This window comes from Peromyscus eremicus, chromosome 1 (genome assembly GCF_949786415.1).
Source record: "Peromyscus eremicus chromosome 1, PerEre_H2_v1, whole genome shotgun sequence".
NCBI lineage: Eukaryota > Metazoa > Chordata > Mammalia > Rodentia > Cricetidae > Peromyscus > Peromyscus eremicus.
In genome coordinates, this window is record NC_081416.1 from 81688465 (window position 1) to 81708237 (window position 19773).

The following is a 19773-nucleotide window of genomic DNA, read 5'->3' on the forward strand; positions in this document are numbered from 1 at the left end:
CATAAATTTCTTGAATTGGATGGTAAGACCTAGGAAAGTAACAACTTACTGTGAATCTAGAAGCATGCAGGTATGATGACTTCAAAATGAAAACTGTATTCAGATGTCCTGCCCAAGGGTTATGGTTAACCAGCCATAATAAAGACCCTGGAGATGGACTGTTGGCTTAGCCTAGCAAGTATCCCCAAAGGAACAGAGACATTTTCACACTGAGGCAGAATTGCTGAAGGCAAGGACTAGGGCAGGAAACTAATTAGAGATTCAGTCTTCCTGAGATGGCACAATGGAGTAGGTGTTTAGCAGTTTTCTTTCTCACTTCTCAAATGGGATCTCAAGTGTTTCAGTTCAGAAAAAAAAACTAGTTCTGTCATCAACTCTACCTTAAAATGCTAATACCGAAATAAAGGCCACCAGGCTGGGGAGAGGCCTCAGTAGTTAAAGCACTTTTTGGGCAAGCTTGAGGACTGGGGTTCAGATTCCAAGAACCCATGTAAATGTCATGTGGCCAGGGTGGCCAACCTGTAATTCCAGCATTCTGAAGGTGGAGACAGGGGATCCCAGGAGCAAGGTGGCTAGAGAGACTAGCTGGGTAGGAGCTCTCTGGGTTCAGTTGAAACTCACTGAATAGGGTGGACAGTAGTTGAGGAAGACTTCTAACTTCAACCTTAGGTCTCCACACACGTGTACAGGTACACAAACACACCTGCACACACATGAACACACATACACACATGTACACATAAAGAAAATAAAGGCCAATTAAAAACAGTCACAAAGTTGGAGTTCATTATTTGGGAATATCTGGGCAGAACAGTTTGGTTTTTCTTGACTATCCAAAGTCAAAACCTTAGAAACCTCAACAAAGATGTTCCATCAACACTGACATCCACAAAGTGGGACATTTCCCATAAAGAGCTATTTTGGACAGAAAATTCAAAAGTAATCTAGTGCTTAAAAATTCAACCTAATAAAAGAAGTATACTATTACTTTATAGATTCAGTTCTGACAAAAAGCACATTTTCAAATTAATATTTGCCAATCTTACTTCCTTTTAAAATTGTATAGAAATCTTGGGCCTAGACACATCATGACAATTTCTCTGATATATTACATAGAATTACTTATTAGAGCCACATACTGCAATGACTTCTCAGGGGTAGTTTAAAAAAATGAAATTCCATTTGATTTTACTCTTTAAAGAAGATGTTTTTCAAAATAATGTAATTTTAAAAATTGTTTGGAGACTTATCACATAAAATACTTTAAGAAACAGCCAACCAAATTTTCAACAGTTGAGTTCCTCCCTTCAATCTGCTCAGTACAATCCCCAGCAGCGGCCTGGCTACCCAAGTTATTTATATTTTACCTAATCATCCCCTCTTCCACAGGACACAGAGTTCATTAACAACTGGTTAGTACACCTTGACTTCACCACTAATTTACTTGCCTTCCTCAATGGGTGAACCATCTCAAAATCAGTTTACACATTCCCACAGCTCACGTAAAGAACACAGATCCACCAACTGTATTGTTTACCCACTCTCTTCTTGTGTCTCTACATTGTCTCACACAATCACAAAGCACCCCCAATTGTCAATAAATTAGTGTCTGTGAGAATGCAGCTCCATCACATAAAAACTCCCTTAGTTATTGGTATCAGATGTGTCTAAAGTAAATGATTTGTGCACTAGCTAAAACTCAGGAAACCACTGTCAGGTCATCTTAGAGTATACCTAATACTGACTTAGAGTATACATCTTAAAGGCTCTTTCATTTGGGAAGGCAGTTTTAAAAGGTGGGCATGACTACAAGGAATGAAATTCTTTTTGGGGGAGGGTGGCGGTACAGGGTTTCTTTGTACATAGCCCCGGCAATCCTGGAACTCACTCTATAGATCAGGCTGAATTCAAACTCAGAGATCTGCACCAAAAGTCACAGGTCACCTCAGCAGGTAAAGGCTCTTGCTGCCAAGCCAGACAACCTAGTTCGATCCCAGGACCCCTATGGTGGTATTAGGAGAGAACTGACTCCCACAAGCTGTGCTCTGATCTCTACATGCACACCATCCCCATACACAAATAAAATAAATACTTGTAATTAACTATTTTTTGCTGTTGTTTTGAGACAAGGTCTCTCTATGTGGCCCTGGCTGTCCTAGAACTCAGTATGTAGACCAGGCTGACCTCAAACTCTGAGAGACTGCCTGCCTCTGCCTCCTGTAATAAATTTTTTTAAAGGTAAATGAGCTAACTTTTTTCCTTAATAGTTATATTATCAATTTGGTATATACTTATGTTACCCGATTTTAATTTGTATTTAATATTAGAGTTTACTTTTTGAATCAGTTTTTAAGTTTTTGAACATACGAAATACATACGTAATTCAAACAGAAAGTACCCCTTCTAATTCACTAAAGCAGTGGCTCTATTCTCATATAAGTTCTCGGTCGGCTAGAATACATATTCCAGTACGGTAACATTTACACTTTGACAACGTAAAAGTACACAGTATTTATAATCCACTCTAAGCCAGCTGCTTACGGCTACTGAAAAGACTACAGCTAAGAACCTTCAAGAAGGCCCAGCGATGGCAGTGCTGACCTTTAATCCCAGCACTCAGGAGGCAGAGGCAGGCAGATCTCTGTGAGTTCGAGGCCAGCCTGGGCTACAGAGTGAGTTCCAGGACAGGCACCAAAGCGACAGAGAAACCCTGTGTCGAAAAACCAAACCACAAAAAAAAAAAAAAAAAAAAAAAAAAAAAAGTTCTTTAAGTTAGTTCCATTAATTTTAGCTAACACAGATACTTATAGGGTTTTATATGTGTGCATATTTGTAATCCTCAAACAGAGGTCTGAGTTTGGTTGCCCACGATCACATGCTAAGGAATGGCCTAGGCAAAATCTGAATTCAAGCTCCAGATACCGGCTTTTACGATGTAGGTAACTGAATATGGGGGGCTTTAAATTCTTTGGTACCAGTAAAAGGTTTCTGAAAACCCAATGAGCACACATCAAACACAAGGAAGCTGAGGTGTCTGCAGCCGTGCTGCCCTGTGCATGGCACCCTGGTTTCTAAATACACGTGCATTCGGCACTGAACGCCGTCTTCCCACGCAAAGTGAAGAGCGCTGACAGAGACAGCTCAGCTCAGCTCAGAGACCCCTCCATGTTGTGAACTGTGGTGCTTTGACTGTACACAGACATTTCTGGACATAAGGGAAAACAAAGACTTTTAGTGTTGGCCTGTTATCATTCTTCAGCAGTTTTCAAATTAAGTTATCTGTGGATTATATTATGTCAGAATGTTTGATTTTAAAAACTGTTTTGAGTTGCTGACTTCACTTTCAATAATGAAAAATCATTAAATGAATTTTGGCTTGCGATTAGGACAGAATCCCCAACCACTCCTGAAATGGCAGAACCTACTCCTGTCATTTTGTACTATGTATTACGTGAAGTAGCATTCTCAGCACTGACAATCATCACATCAAAATACTGAGCAACAGCAAATGTGGAGGATGCTCTATGCCTGACAGCAGCAAATGTTCGGTCAAGATGGAACTCTCTGTGCAAAATAAGAACGTCCTTCTCATCAGTATGTAAGTCTGCTTTCGTCTTTGTTATCAGTAAAATTATATGTACACTAACGGGTTATTTTAAAAATCAATTTCTTGGGGCTGGAAAGATAGCTCAGTGGTTAATGGTATGAGAGCCTGAGATTAGTTGCCAGCACCCTTGTCTAGCAGCTCACAACTGCCTGTAACTCCAGCTTTAGGGGATCCCACACCCTTTCCTGGCCATTGTGGGCTCTGCACTCATGTACACGCAGATACACACATAAACATAATTTAAAAATAACATACATCTTAGAATAAGTGTGACTAATTATAATTGAATGTTCAATTTGCATACTTCTTCCACATGCCTACTGTGGTGCCAGTATTGTCTTCTTGGCAGAGTCTAGAATCATCTATGAGATAAACCTCTGGGCATGTCTATAGGGAGTTTTAGATGTGTTAACTGACATCAGAACTGACATCATCCTAAATGTGGGTGACATCACTCCATGGGAAAGGTACCCGACTAAATAAAGAGAAGGGGATCTAAGAACCAGAGTATACCCCTCTGCTTCCGGCCTGCGGTGGCAATGTGAATGCTTCATTGTTCTACCTTTCCTGCCGTGATGGACTGAACCCTTTAACTGTAAGTCAAAAGAAACTTTCCTTTCTTAAGCTGCTTTTTATCAGGTATATTGTTAAAGCAATGAGGAAAATAACAAATAAATCTATATATGTGGGCTCCCGGCACAATGGGATTATGGGTGTAAAAGGTTTAAAGAGTCCTGCCTCTAGACGTTGCTATTTGAGTGTAAATATGAACAATTATCTCCCCACCCCGCAAATACAGAGTCTTGCTTTGAAGCCCTAGCTGGCCTGGACTGTGCAGACCAGGATAGCCTCTCCTCCTTGCCTATGATCCCAAATTTGGGGATTGCAGTGTGCTTTACTATGCCTTTCCCTTGCATTCTTAGCTAACCACATACATGTTCTTGCTATAAATGAGTGTCACAGAACATAAACCTTTTATGATGTAACTAAGAAATATGTGTCCCTAGGAAAATTGCTATATCATACTTCTCTATGATTAACAAAACTTTCAAAGATACTAGACAAATATGTACTGAATCTTTTGTGTGTGTATGCAAGTATGAATATTAGTCCAAATCAACTGCATTAGCCAATAAATTCAATCAACATTTATTAAAAGCCCTCCTTCAAGCCCCAAAGAAGTGACTGAAAATTCAGGCACACAGACAAGTTAGAAATCTATAGCAGAATGGGAAAAGGACAAGGGCTTGTCAGAAAAGCCCACAGCTAATGAGATTCTGGGATGTCTAAAAGAGAAGCAGGCTAACAGACATCGGGCTACTGTCCCTGTAGTCTGTATCAACATGGGCAAAAGATGGTCATTTTTATTACAGAAGCGAATGGATTCTCTAAAAACACCCAGTAAAACCACCAGGTCAGACAAACAGCAGCTGAGTTCAGAAGCAGGCTGTGCATCAGTCAGTGGGAACTGACCACTGAGAACTGCACTTCGCCACTGGGTATGACCCCCTTCAATGTCAGTCAGGTCGGGAACTTGCTGCAACTGGCTCTCATGAAGGAGGGTAGAGAACAGTGAGAGATGAAGGAGAAGCAACACATTATCTTAGTTAACTCTGAGCCAAAAGGGGACAAAGGTATTGTCAACCACTTCCAGAGGCAAAAAAATAAATAAAAGAAATAGCACAGTGGGGGAAACCCTCAATGCACCTGCCATCCCTGATAACGGGGAAGAGAGTCACGCCAAGAATGTTAAATCTTAAGTGTAAGCTGGTTCATTTAAAGCTAACTACCAGTGTGACTGTCAATGGTTATAGGTGGATATCAGAAATAGTCCTCTCAACTTCCCAGCATGATCTGACATACAAGGAGGGCTTGTCTTCTGATCCAAAATCCATTCAACTCTTTTCCAGAGTGGAATTCTAAAAGGAGCCCATTCTACTGGTCCATAAGGGTCATGACAGGGCTGAAGAGATGGCTCAATGGATAGGAGAAGCATGCATTGTTTTTGCAGAGGGCCTAAATTCAGAGCCAGCACCCATGTTGGGTGGCTTACAACCATCACTAACTCCATTTCTGAGGGGATCTAGTGCCTCTGGTCTTCGCAAGGACCTGCACTCATGTACACATACATACACATACATATAATTAAAAATACCTTTTTTAAAAAAAGAGTTTGTTAAAAAGATTATTAAAAAGGCCATCCATCCTTGGTTATAGTGAGTCTAAGACCAAGCTGGCTACATGAGACCCAGTTTCTACAAACATTAAAAAAAAAAAAAAAAAAGTGTGTGCATGGGGGAGGGGGGGTTAACTTAAAAACAAAAACAAAAACAAAAACGAAAAAAACCTCAGGCCAGGCATAGTAGTGCACACCTTTAATCCCAGCACTTGGAATGCAAAAGCAGGCAGATCTCTGTGAGTTCGAGGCTAGCCTGTTCTACATAGCAAGTTCCAGGACAGCCTGAGCTACATAGCAAGACCCTGTCTGGAAAACGAAAACCAAACTAAACCAAACCAAAACCTCAGTGAAATATATGTACCACAGAGAACGAATGTTTTAAGCTCTGAAATCAAACTAGTAGATTAAAGAATAAACTGAAGGCAAACAAGCTACTTTACCCTATTCTTTTGAAAATGCTAAAAGTGATTGCTTTTTTGGTTCATAAGAATAAACATTGGATGTTCATGCCATTGAGTGACATGTGATTCTCACAAACCTTGTTAGGATGTTGGCATACTACCTATCTGACATAAAAAAAAAGAGGGGGTGGTTTTAAAACATTGCACTGTGTTTATTTACAGAAGTAAAGAGCTACAGCATGATCTTAAGGGCTAGTTTAGGAATCTAACTAGTGTTGACCAAAATAACCAATCAAACTATACATTAGCTTTCATCTTATATTATTTTAGAGTTGGGAAGGATACAGGGCAGCTATACTTTATTTTTCAAATGAAAACCAACTGATATATTTTAAAAAATTAGAGTCTATGGATACATGAATAACTTGTTATCCATGCATACATCATATATATGAAACAGTCCTCTCTCCTAAACTCCAGCCCTTTCCCCTCGGGCGTTTCTCCTCTTCCTTCTTCCTTCATACAGAACATATCTAAAACAAACGCCTCACTCACTCACTGCACTCTGCACTCCTACTCCTCACTCACTCACTGCACTCCTACTCCTCACTCACTCACTGCACTCTGCTCTCCTACTCCTCACTCACTCACTGCACTCTGCTCTCCTACTCCTCACTCACTCACTGCACTCTGCACTCCTACTCCTCACTCACTCACTGCACTCCTACTCCTCACTCACTCACTGCACTCCTACTCCTCACTCACTCACTGCACTCTGCTCTCCTACTCCTCACTCACTCACTGCACTCTGCTCTCCTACTCCTCACTCACTCACTGCACTCCTACTCCTCACTCACTCACTCACTCACTGCACTCTGCACTCCTACTCCTCACTCACTCACTCACTCACTGCACTCTGCACTCCTACTCCTCACTCACTCACTGCACTCCTACTCCTCACTCACTCACTCACTGCACTCTGCACTCCTACTCCTCACTCACTCACTGCACTCTGCTCTCCTACTCCTCACTCACTGCTCTCTTACTCCTCACTTACTCACTCACTGCACTCCTACTCCTCACTCACTCACTCACTGCACTCTGCACTCCTACTCCTCACTCACTCATTGCACTCTGCACTCCTACTCCTCACTCACTCACTGCACTCCTACTCCTCACTCACTCACTGCACTCCTACTCCTCACTCACTCACTGCACTCTGCTCTCCTACTCCTCACTCACTCACTGCACTCTGCTCTCCTACTCCTCACTCACTCACTGCACTCTGCACTCCTACTCCTCACTCACTCACTGCACTCTGCACTCCTACTCCTCACTCACTCACTCACTGAACTCTGCACTCCTACTCGCCAACTCTGGTTCCAAATCTTTGTGTCCACCATGATACTTCCTTCTTTCCTGTCATCTGCAGTCTTAGGCCAAACGTCACCTAATACACAAAGAATAACACATCATATTCCCTTTCTAAAGGAACTTTAAAAAAATTTTGTACTATTACATCTGAAATCCCATCACTAGGTAAGCTGAAGAAGGAGAATTATATTGAGTTCAAGTCCAGCTTGTGACTTACAGGGCTATTGTGTAAGACCTTGTCTCAAAAGAAACCAAAATAAGAAAAATCTATACAAATAAAAAAAAATATTGCAAGAAACACACACATGGGCTGGAGAGATGGCTCAGAGGTTAAGGGCACTGACTGTTCTTCCAGAGGTCCTGAGTTCAATTCCCAGCAACCACATGGTGGCTCACAACCATCTGTAATGAGATCTGGCACCCTCTTCGAGGTCCTGAGTTCAATTCCCAGCAACCACATGGTGGCTCACAACCATCTGTAATGAGATCTGGCACCCTCTTCTGGCCTGCAGGCAGAACGCTGTATACATAATAAATAAATAATTCTTTAAAAAAAAAAAAAAAAAGAAACACACACATAACCATGACACAGGCATGGCACCATGAGAAATGTGCAAGTTGTTAAGGTGAAATCACTTTGGCTTTATAAAGAAGTCGGTTGAAGATGCATGCCAGATGGGCAGGATGTAGATAAAACAGGGACCAGAATGAACATGAGGGCTTTGTAGGCTGAGAAAACATAAGCAAAATCTCGGAGATAAGAAGAGAGTTGTACTTAGGACATAGTAACGGAGTGAGGCTAGAATACAGAGTTCTGTAAGAAGAAAATGGGACCTAGGATTGAAGGGAAAGTGGAGCCACACTCATAACTGCTGAGTGCCTTTTGTACTCAGATACAGATGTACTCATGGTTTCTGTCCAAGTACACATGCAATAGTTAAAGGCCAGGATCAGCTATGTGGGCAAGTCCTGTAACTTGTCCATCTCTCTGCAGGGTGAATAACAGCACTTATATAAGGATACTGTGAGGATTAAACTAGTTAACACAGATAAAGCCTGGAACAGTATCTGTCACAAAGTGCTATGCTAAGTATTTACTGATTATACTTGTACTCTGAAAAGGTAAATTTAGCAGAAGTCGACTGGAATGGAAACTTCTTGCTGTATCTCCTTCACTCATGCAGTGAGTCCACCTCCAAGAACAAGACCTCTTGATTATTTAAAAACTCATTATCAAATGCATCACCTCTTACGTTCAAAACCGACTTCCTTTTTGACCATCTGGTCTATTTTATCTTTGCAGAGTAGAGATATTTCAAGGATAAATATTTCTTTCATGTGCTTAAATAGAATCCTTCTGAATAGGAGCTGGAGAGATGGCTCAGTGGCTGAAAGCCCCTGTTGTTCATGCAGAAGACCTGAGTTCAATTCCCAGTACCAACATGGTGGCTACAACCATCTGTAACCCCAGTTCCAGTGGATCTGGAGTCGTCTTCTGACCCCTGTAGGCACTAGGCATGCAAGTGATGTACACACAGAAATGCAAGCAAAATATTCATATGCATCACATAAATAAATCTAAAAAAAAAATTCAGGGCTGGAGAGATGGCTCAGTGATTAAGAAGAGCACTGGTTGCTTTTTGAGAGGACCTGGGTTTGATTCTCGGTCCCTACGAGGCAGCTTATAGCTATATATAACTCTAGTTCTGGGACACACAGAAGGTACACAAACATACAAGGAGGCAAAACACTCATACACATAAAATAAAAGAAATATTTTTAAATTTAAAAATCCTTCTGAATATTCAATACAAGTTCCTTCTGAACCACAAACACTTCAAGATGTTTTGTTGTGAAAATGGAAATAAGTCCAGTGATTCAGGGAACACCCATGGGAACAGCAAGGAACATTCATGGTGAGATAAAGATTAGCTTTATGAAAACGATGGAAATTTATAAAAGAAATGGTCACATTTTAGATAATCTAAGAGAAATTTGAGACTTGCCATTGCAAGTTAGTGAACTGATTGACATAAGTGATCTGAACATGGTCTATTTTTCAAGAAAACTTCTATCATTGTATATGAAAGCTGAGCCAATGCTACAAGGTAAACACTATCTTGCAAACAAGAGCTAGTAACAAATTGTGCTTCCACTGTCTTCTCTCAGTCATGCACCTGCACTTTTCTTCACTCCTGTTTAATCTCTGACTATAGAATATGGATGGCCCTCAGATGAAGAGATCTATATTAAAAGTCAGCAGCTGCCTTTCTGCTCAATATACACAGCAGCAAGTGTCAAAACGCCAAATGTGACACTTTATTTATAGCTGAGTCACATAAAAGTGCAGCACGTTTCTAATGAAAAAATAAATCAATTAAAGGAGTAATTCACAGAAATGTCTACTTCAAAACTAAACTGGAGTCACACACTGAAATTTTACAGAAGCAAATCATACATGCTGGTTGGTGCATACTCACAGACACATGCACACACACTTACAGTCTCTTCTGTCAATTCCGAAGCAGGCAGTCTAAGAGGAACATCATATTCTACTTGCTTGATGAAAAGCTGGCAAGTACTCAGTGTAACTTACAGTTACAGAGCAGACAGCAAGACCAGTAAAGGAACATTACTGAAAAGTGACTCCTAGCCAGGCACTTCTTTATTAGACTATGGTCAAAACATGAAATTACCCAATCTGCTGTTACAAAGTAGAATGGTTTCTGCAATTATTAAGCTTTTTAGGGGCTAGCTGCTCAGCAGGACAAAGAAATTCTAGGAAGTACTTAAGAAACAAACAAATAAAAAACACCAGTAGCACAAGTTTGAAAGAAAATATTCTGATAACCCAAGCATCCTGAGCAGGTAAAGCTGTATGAAATGACACCTACATGCTGCCACTGTGCAGCCTGAGCTCCTGGGGATCAGAGGGGAGGGCATAAGGTCAGTATACACACACACACACACACACACACACACACACACACACACACACACACTGACCCATGTAGGTTACTTAAATTCTGTTTAAATGCAATAACAATTTCACAAACAGCAACATTTCATTACGTGCCCAAATGTCCCTCATAATGTTATATATGATGTCCACTGGCTAAGTATCTGCAGTGAAGTATGGGGAAACTAAATTCACATTTGTATTAAAAAAGCTGTGGACAAGAAAAAGAAGTCCTAGCCGGGCGGTGGTGGCGCACGCCTTTAATCCCAGCACTCGGGAGGCAGAGCCAGGCAGATCTCTGTGAGTTCGAGGCCAGCCTGGGCTACCAAGTGAGTTCCAGGAAAGGCGCAAAGCTACACAGAGAAACCCTGTCTCGAAAAACCAAAAAAAAAAAAAAAAAAAAAAAAAAAAAAGAAAAAGAAAAGAAAAAAAAAAAAAGAAAAAGAAAAAGAAGTCCTTAACTCTCTCAGCCACATGATGGCCACAGCCACACCTGTAACCTAGCACCTGGGTGGTAATCCTTAGCTTGGAGTACATGAAACCCTTTCTTTAAACAAACAAACAAACAAACAAACAAAACAAAACAAAACCCACGCTGCAATCTGTCTAAAAATAACATAGCTAATAGTCACAATGGGATGCAACTATATGTTGCTTTGTTCCAAACCTGTGCATCCTTCCTACGATGCTTGGCTGCCTCTCACTTAGAAAATTCCTTACTGTGTTCCAGATACACATAAACCCAAGGCACTCTGGGTCTGGGTACTTACATGTGTCCCATTAAGTTTATATTACCACTACACTTACTGTGCAGTCCTTCTATCCAGATTGGACCCAGCTGGGTTTCAAGAATATTCAACTACAGACACACCATGCTGTCTTAAATCTCTTTTTGGAACAAGGTAGGGCATAAGTAAACAAATAAGACAGATAATGCACAAGAGAAACCCTCAAAAAGCCAGGTGTTTGGGCTTTCTATATAATAGTACTAACTATGACTAATCTCCAGGCGTTTGCTGTTTATCAGACACTATGCTGATCCCTCACATGCTGCATTTTCTTCCTTAATAACCATCTTTTGAGCCAGGCGGTGATGTCCCATGCCTTTAATCCAGCACTTGGGAGGCAGAAGCAGGCAGATCTCTGAATTCAAGGGCAGCCCAGCCTAGAAAGCAAGTTCTAGGACAGCCAGGGCTACACAGAGAAACCCTATCTTGAAAAACAAAACAAAAGAAAAATCATCTTTTGAATTAAGTATATCACCTCTATTTCACAGCTGAGGGATATTACATGCCTCAAATCATAAAACTAATGAAGAAACTCTAAGAATCAAAACCTAAATCTGCTTGCCTCCAAATCTTACTGAGCCATCTTACCAGAAGGTAGCTCTAAAACAAACCCTCATTTATCAGACAAGTCAAGCAGTGACAGTGGGGTAGTCACTCCAGGCTAAGCAGTGGAGGACTGATGTCTGTGAACATGGCTGGCGCCACCAACCTGGTGAATGCACTGCCAGCCATCACTTGTAATTTCCTCTTCTGAATTTCTTCTTTTAACGATTTCTGGTTACTTCTGCTTCCTGTCCATGCTCTTAGTACCAATTTTTGCTACAAAACTTTCAGGCCTATTATACTGAGTCTCTGGTTATATCTCTATTGTACCAACTGATAAAAAATGAATTCTGGAAGACCATAAAGGAAAAATCAATACTTTGCTCAGAACTTTAATCTCATATTAGGAAATCTGGTTTACACTGTAAAATCCAGTATCAAATGATTACAAGCTTTGAGCATATTCTGTGAATACTATAAAAGACTTATCTTTGAATTTTATCCAAAGTTCTTATTACTTACACTTGATATGTGTAAGTTCTGATAGTGTCACTTAAAAAGGACGATTATTTTTTAGTTATGTATATATGTGTATATCTGTGTGGGGGTATGTACACATGAGTGCAGATGCCTGTGGGGGCCAAAAGAGGGTGTGTATTAAAAAAGCTGTGGACAAGAAAAAGAAGTCCTAGCCGGGCGGTGGTGGCGCACGCCTTTAATCCCAGCACTCGGGAGGCAGAGCCAGGCGGATCTCTGTGAGTTCGAGGCCAGCCTGGGCTACCAAATGAGTCCCAGGAAAGGCGCAAAGCTACACAGAGAAACCCTGTCTCGAAACACCAAAAAAAAAAAAAAAAAGACCTGACTGAGAAAAATACCTTGCTTGCCCACATGGCTAATTTAAAACAAGTTGCTTGGGTATGAATGTATGTGGTTTTTTTGGGGATAATTTGTTTTTCACCTGTAATATGCAAAATGTTTAATCATGTAAGGAATATGGAAAACATGCTGTTTTTTATTGTTTGTTTTGTATTCATTGTAATCATTCAATTGAAAAATAGAATGCAACCACATTGTAATTCCTATATTGCCTGAAAAACTTCATTGGGGTATATAAGTTATAGAGAAAAAAGTATACAGTAGAAAGAACACAGAAGAACATAGGAGAATAAAAAAGGAAATCATCAAGAGAGTGAGTGTCTTTTTCCCTAACCCCCTCACATAGAAAAGTATTAGCATACACCAGTGCCATGGATTTCTTTCAAGCCCTGGGCAGTCTGGAGGCTGGTTCCCCAGCTGGCCATAGGACACATCTTTGGGCTGGTCTGTGAAGGTATTTCCAGAAAGGATAGACTTTCCTCAGAGAAGGTAATACCTGGAGGACAGCCTCTATTTGGACAGGTCAGAGGAAAACAGTGTTGCCCGCCTCCTTGCTTCTTGCTGCCGCCGCCATGGAATCCAGCCTTGGGCCTCCCGGGCCTTTAGAGCCAGTCTGGGCTGCTGAGCATCTAGTCCTGGACCAAGCAGCTTCTCAGCCTCTCCAGCATGTAGATGGGCACTGATGAACACCCAGACCTGTCGGCTGTAAGCCAGTCTAGGACATCCCCTCTTATAATATAGACACACTGTACTGGTTCTGTCCCTTTAGAGAACCTTCACTCATACAAAGAGCTCAGGGTCAGCCTGAAATGGACCCTGTCTCAAAAAACAGAAAGAGCAGCAGAGATGAGGGTGTCAATGTCTGAGTCCCCCACTTCAAACACCAACATCTATTTGAACAGAGAGAAGAATGGAAATGCCTTCAGGAGCAAATGATGTCGCCTTTTCTTACATACCCACTTTAGAGACTTTGGTTAGGTGTAGGGAAGAAGCTCCAGCAATCTTCACAGAGAACAGTAGGCCAGTCTGTTTAGGGAGGTCACTGAAACACTTGCTGTAGAGGGATGATACCTCCATACAGGAATCTAGAGATCTGAAATAGCTTAACTATCGATCATGCTAAAATTTACAGGTTTTTTTTTTTCCACAAAAAGTTTCTTTAGGGACAAAAGGAAAAGGTGACAGTGAGGTTAAGAAATGTCTATGAAGCCCAAAGCCAACATTTGAAGACTGAAACTCAGATCTGCCTCTTTCCTGTTCTGTAATCTGGCAAAAATTTGAATCCCTAAAGAATTTAATTTAATTTAAATCTCATTTAAGACAAACAAAAACTGTAGGTAACACCTGAAGGAACAGATTCCTTCCCAGTACTCAAACTTGGCCTCCTGTATACTGCGCAAATGCACTACCACAGAACCTCTACACCACAGCCCTAGCAAAGTTTTCTGAAAAGGAACCCTGGCCACAATGACACTCACACGTCATATATAACATTGAAAAACAGGGGAATGTGGAAACGAAAATTTCACATCAGCCAAATGCACAAAGCCAAAGGAATCGAAGCAAGTAGTCGAAGTCCGTAGGCTTCAGATACCACACAGCACTACATAAGCAATACTGCTGTTAATGCTGAGTCCACCAGCCAGCAGGAATCTGCCCTCCACAGAGCAGAGTATGTAACTGTGTCATTATATCCACCCAGCACTAAGCGTTCCTGGTTGTACTAATGGACACTGTCAAAGGTCCTTCTTGAAGTGCTTTCCCAAGGCAGTTTCCCTTGCAAACACTGTTTCATTACATCTGCAGAAGCCACAGCTATCAGAACAAACGCAGGAAAGGTTCCCACAGCTAGGTAAAAATACACAGAATGTGCCCTTTCTGTATTGGACCAGTACAGAAAAGCAAACTTAACACTCTGCCACTCCAAAGTGTGGTCTCCAATCTTCTGGTAAGCCAGCTTATCAGCTGGGGTTTTGTTGTGAGACACAGACACTGAGGAGCACCAAGGTTAGAGTACGGAGGTGAGAAATGGAGCAAGAGGAACAATACAGAAGTGACTGAGAAAACACAAAGCAAGAGGGAAGGCACCTAGCCCAAAGCTCAGGTATGTTACTCTTGATGCCTACATATTTCCAAGAACATCTAACCAAGTCATTTCTCAGAGTAAAAGTTTAAGGCTTATTGCAAAATTGCTATGTCAAATTTACAAATGTCAAACACCATTTTTTGTTTGTTTGTTTGGTTGGTTTTGGTTTTTCAAGACAGAGTTTTTCTGTGTATCCCTGGCTGTCATGGAACTCCCTCTGTAGACTAGGCCGGCCTTGAACTTACAAAGATCTGCCTGCCTCTGCCTCCTGAGTACCACCTGGCCCAGGCACCATTTTTAATCCTTCCTGTGGATTAATGAGTTTGCCATCACTAGAAGCCAAGGAAGTGGCTAATGCCTTTGTCTTACAGAGGAGGAAGCAGACATGGAGAGGCTACAGGACTTGAGCCAATGCCACAATGCCAGCAAATGACAGTGCTCGGATCCAAATCCTGAGCTTTCCTTAGTTCACTACAGTGGTTTTCAAACTACATTGTGCAGATCACTTTAGTTCTAAGTGTTCTGCTGTAGATTTTTAAAAAAAATTTAAAGTTTGCAATAGGATGGCTGGAGAGATGGCTCAGCAGTTAAGAGCACTGGCTGCTCTTCCAAATGACCCAAGTCTGATGCCCAGCACCCACATGGTAGTTCATAACCACCTGTTCCTTCAGTCTCAAAGGATCTGACAACCTCTTTTGGCCTCATCCAGTACCAGGCATACATGTAGGCAAAATACCCATAGACATAAAGTAAAATAAATTTTGAAAGACTGTATAATAAAACACCATAATCAAAATGTACTAGACTGAATACAATAAATACATTGAAGGGAAATTGCTAAATTTTCGCAACCAAGTGATGTCACTCTTGTGGAGACCTTGGAGTGGGACCAGTCCTACCACCCACATCCTAGTTGTACTTCTTGTAATTGTTCTGATTTGAAAAGATGTAACTATTTTTATTTTTATATTTATTTTTTGGTTTTGCTTTTAAACTTGATAACATCTGTCTGCTCAGGTAAAACTGCACGCTGAGCATTCAAATGAATACCCAGTTCAAGTGCACCTTATCAGAGGGCACACACTGCACAGAGGAGTACTTCAGTCCATTCCCTCTCACCCTCGGCAGCTGCGGACTAAACCCAGGGCCTCATGCATGCAAGCCAGGTGCTTAACTATAAGCTACAATGCCACCTTTATTTTGAACTTTTAGGGGATCTATTTCTTGACCCACTTAAGGCAAGAACTAAGAGAATTCTGAAAACTTTTCCTCTTGCCTCTTATTAGTCCTCTTTTAGCTACAGAATATTTAACTAAAGGACACCCTGAGGTAGCAAGGCAAATTGTGAGGTGGACAAAAATCATCTCTGAAGTGTGAGACTTCATTTCAGCACAGAGCCTCAATGCTACCCTCTGGGTCTTATGCCCACCACCCGCTGCCACTGAGCTCTGCTACCGCAATCATTCTCACATTGGTCTTTAATTACACTGTGTCCACAGTTCTACTGACCGTACACCATCTGCTGTTTGATTGACCATCAGCTTTTTTCTTCACTTTTACCCTCAATACCCTCAACACCTTAGCTGCTTTGTCTTTTTTTTCCTTACATAGATGAAAACCCCCAAGCTTGATGAGGCAGCTATTAGATTTTTGTATTAGTATTTTTGATGTTTTCTTATTTCCAAGGGCATTTAGAAAATTCACTACCCAGGCTACACCAGTCTCAAAGCATCTGGCCACGACAAGCGGTCAGTGGGGCAGGAAGGTTGTCACACTGTACATTCACAACCACTGGCTTCCACAAAGCGTTGGTGCAGCCTGACTGTCCCACCACTGGGCATGCTCTCTGCAGCTCTTTCCTTTTTTCTAGCATTTTCTACTTTCTCCAAACTTTAGACTACTGCCTTCGCCAACTCACAGCCGACGACTTTAACCTCCAATCTGAAAGTGCTGTATTCACTCCACTCTCGCTTTCTTTTGAATGAGAGTGGCCTTTGCAACATCATCTCAGGAATGCAGCACCACTACCGCTCTGGTCTCTTATATAATGTATAGTAACAGCTCCCTTCCTCTATCTTGCTATAGACATCTCATCCACCACCTACAGGGATTCCACCTAAAAAATCTTCTTCCAATAAGTATCTCTCAACAGTGTGACCCTTTGCTCCTAAGTATGTAAAGCCCCAAAGAAAGCCTCACAAAGGAATCACTACACATACATTTAGAGTAAAAACAACAGTGGTAACGAACTGAATGTCACATACATAGCTGAAAAACTGTCTGGAGTCAGCAACACTTTTAGAAACAGCCCACAGGTATTACAAAATTCCACATGACTCCAAAACTCCCTTTTTACTCATTACAATGAAGAGCTCTGCTAAAACTCTGCAGTCAAGAAAAGTAGAATTCTTTAGTGTTATTTTAATAACCAATAAATCTGACAGCGTGATTTTGTGCCACTAGGTCTAGATTAGAGAGAGGGAGGAGGAAGCAACAAATGTCCCAGCTACAGCTTTTTTTTTTTTAAGAGCTAAAAATATTGCTGGATAAACTGAGAACCCTAAGTGACACTTAAGAAGTTTGACAGCATAGAGATACATTTTATAACAAGTTATTTGAAGGAGCACTGACATTCCCACCCCTCATTCCCTTTACCAGCACTGAACAAGCAGTTCAAAAACAAGACGGTTCCTTAGTTCTGAGTGGCTCTCCTGACAACTGTTTACATTAATTAAAGGTTTGGTCTCGCAGGTCTAGAGGTGTGTGTGTGTGTGTGTGTGTGTGTGAGAGAGAGAGAGAGAGAGAGAGAGAGAGAGAGAGAGAGAGAGAGAGAGAGAGAGGAAAGGGAGGGAGGGAGAGGGAGAGGGAGGGAGAGAAGAGGGCTGGAGCAGAGAACCCTGCCAGCGCATTCACCTGGGATACCCTTCGGAAAGATGCCCGCCTCTTTCTTGAGGGCACCCACACACACACACCCGCCTCCAGCTCCAGTGTTCCAGCAGGCAATGCCGCTGGGGCTGCCTGAGATTCTAATGTGTTATTTAATTTTCTAACTACTATTAAGATATCCCCAGCGTGTGTGTGTGTGTGTGTGTGTGTGTGTGTGTGTGTGTGTGTGTTTGTGCGCGCGCGGGCGGACGCGCGCGTGTGCATGAGATATGCTGGAATGAAAGATGCTCCATAAAATGAAGTTTATTATTAGTATTATTATTGCTCCCGGGCCTAAAATAAAGCAAAGATTATAACCACACACACTTCAAAGGGGAAAGGGGGAGCCACAGCTAAGCAGTCTCCACCCGCCCCCACCCCGGCGCCGACCTTTAACCCTCGGGACCGCCGACCCGGGGGTGGAGACGGCCTCCCTCCCGGCCCGTGCAAGCCGCTCACCCGCCGACTCGCCGGTGTTGATCCAGTCCGGGTTGGCGATGCTGGCGATGGCGAAGATATCGGCGGCCAGAAAGAGACATCCTGAGATGATGGTCAGTTTATCCATCGCCCCGCCCCGCTCCCCCCACCCCCCACCGCAGGGCAGGCCGCGGCTTCACGCCTCGCGCCCCATGGGCCGCCGGGCCCCGGGGTCCCCGCGCCGCCGCCCTCGGCCCTCGGCCCGCGCCGCGCGCTCGCGCCCTCCGCGCCGGGACCCGCAGCCGCCGCCCGCCCCGGAACTGCTTGGCCCGCCCGCCCCTCACCCGGAAGCGAAACCGCGCGCCGGCCGGCGGCGCCCAGGACGGCTCTGCCTAGTCTTCCTGAGGGGGCGTCGGCTCTGTCCCCGCGTTGTGGGCTGCTGTGGGCTCAATGGTGGTTCGAGACAGAGGCCTCTGAGATCTTTGAGATTTGTCCTGCGAGGTTCAGGTGCAGACTGTGCCAGAGTCAGGAAACAGCCCCCGGCGGGGAGGGAAAGTGGAAAGGTTGTCACGTTCAGGGAACCTGCTAAATGGCCCGTGTGGTGTGAGAAAAGGGAGGCAAGAGGCCAGAGGTGGAATTCGGTGGTTACGCGCCTGTAAATCCCAACCCCGGGGAAGCGGAAACTGGAGAGCCATCAGTTCCACGGCAGCCTGGGCTCAAGAGTGAGACCCTGCCCGTAAATTCACTGACGGACCAAATGTGTGTTTGGATTTTGTTCCAGACGCAATGTGAAGGAACGGGAGGGTTTCCGACAAGGAGAGTGAGTGACGTGACCTTAGGTAGTTAGTGAAGATGTATCGTGGCAATAGATTCTAGTGGGGAAGGGGCCGTGAATGTAGGGACAGCAGCGTGCCCAGCTAGTCTAAGACAGAACGGTGGCTTTTAGCTAGGGCAGTCAAGATAGAGAAAAATGGGCGGGCAGATGTGCGGGTTTGCAGAGGGAAGGACTTGGTGATAACGGAAGGAGACGAAGAACCTGAAGTGCTTATTAGTTTTCACCAGCCAGATGTTTAGTGATACTATTTACAGAGTGAGGTGTGGGGAGAGCCTTAGATTGCGTGCATAAACAGGAAACAGTAATATAAATTGTCACGATAACAGAGGCTTGTCTGTGATTTTTCTATCCCCTGGAGGTTTCTCTCCACCATGGCTCTCTGCTAAATCACCAATTAACCCCGAAAAAGAGATCTATCTTTTTCTCAGCACCCCATAGAGCAAATGGAGATGATTTTGCTCCTTAGGTACCACCTAAGCTATCTCTAGAAAGACCTAGAAGAGTGACATCTGCTTCTATTTCTGGAATGCCTACATGTCCACAAAACTCAGCAGGTTTCAAATTCCACCAAATCCAGCAGCCTTGCAGAAATGTGCCGTGATATCAGTGCACCACAGAGATTGAGGAGAAAGGCTTTGATTGCTGGTCTAAACACTTCAGCCAAACATTGGTCTCTTGGGGGCAAATATTTTTAATTACATAACTTTTTTTCCTCTGCCATAGACACTGACACAAGGTAATTCGTATGTCCTGGGGATCCAATGCCCGTCAGTTTACTGCAGT

The 19773-nt window shown here is 42.8% G+C and overlaps 1 protein-coding gene and 1 non-coding gene across 2 annotated transcripts in view; one reads left to right on the top strand and one right to left on the bottom strand.

Moving 5' to 3' along the window:
• Positions 1 to 18303, bottom strand: part of Mosmo (modulator of smoothened) — a 56936-nt gene extending 38633 nt beyond the window's left edge. Inside the window, exon 1 of the mRNA XM_059267668.1 lies at positions 18198 to 18303. Within this exon, the coding sequence (XP_059123651.1) occupies positions 18198 to 18303 (106 nt within the window). The remainder of the gene's footprint in view (positions 1 to 18197) is intronic.
• LOC131903236 (small nucleolar RNA U13) lies at positions 6255 to 6358 on the top strand. Its single transcript, XR_009377478.1, has one exon. It is a non-coding gene; the product is annotated as a small nucleolar RNA U13 (small nucleolar RNA).
• Positions 18304 to 19773: the final 1470 nt, after the last annotated feature.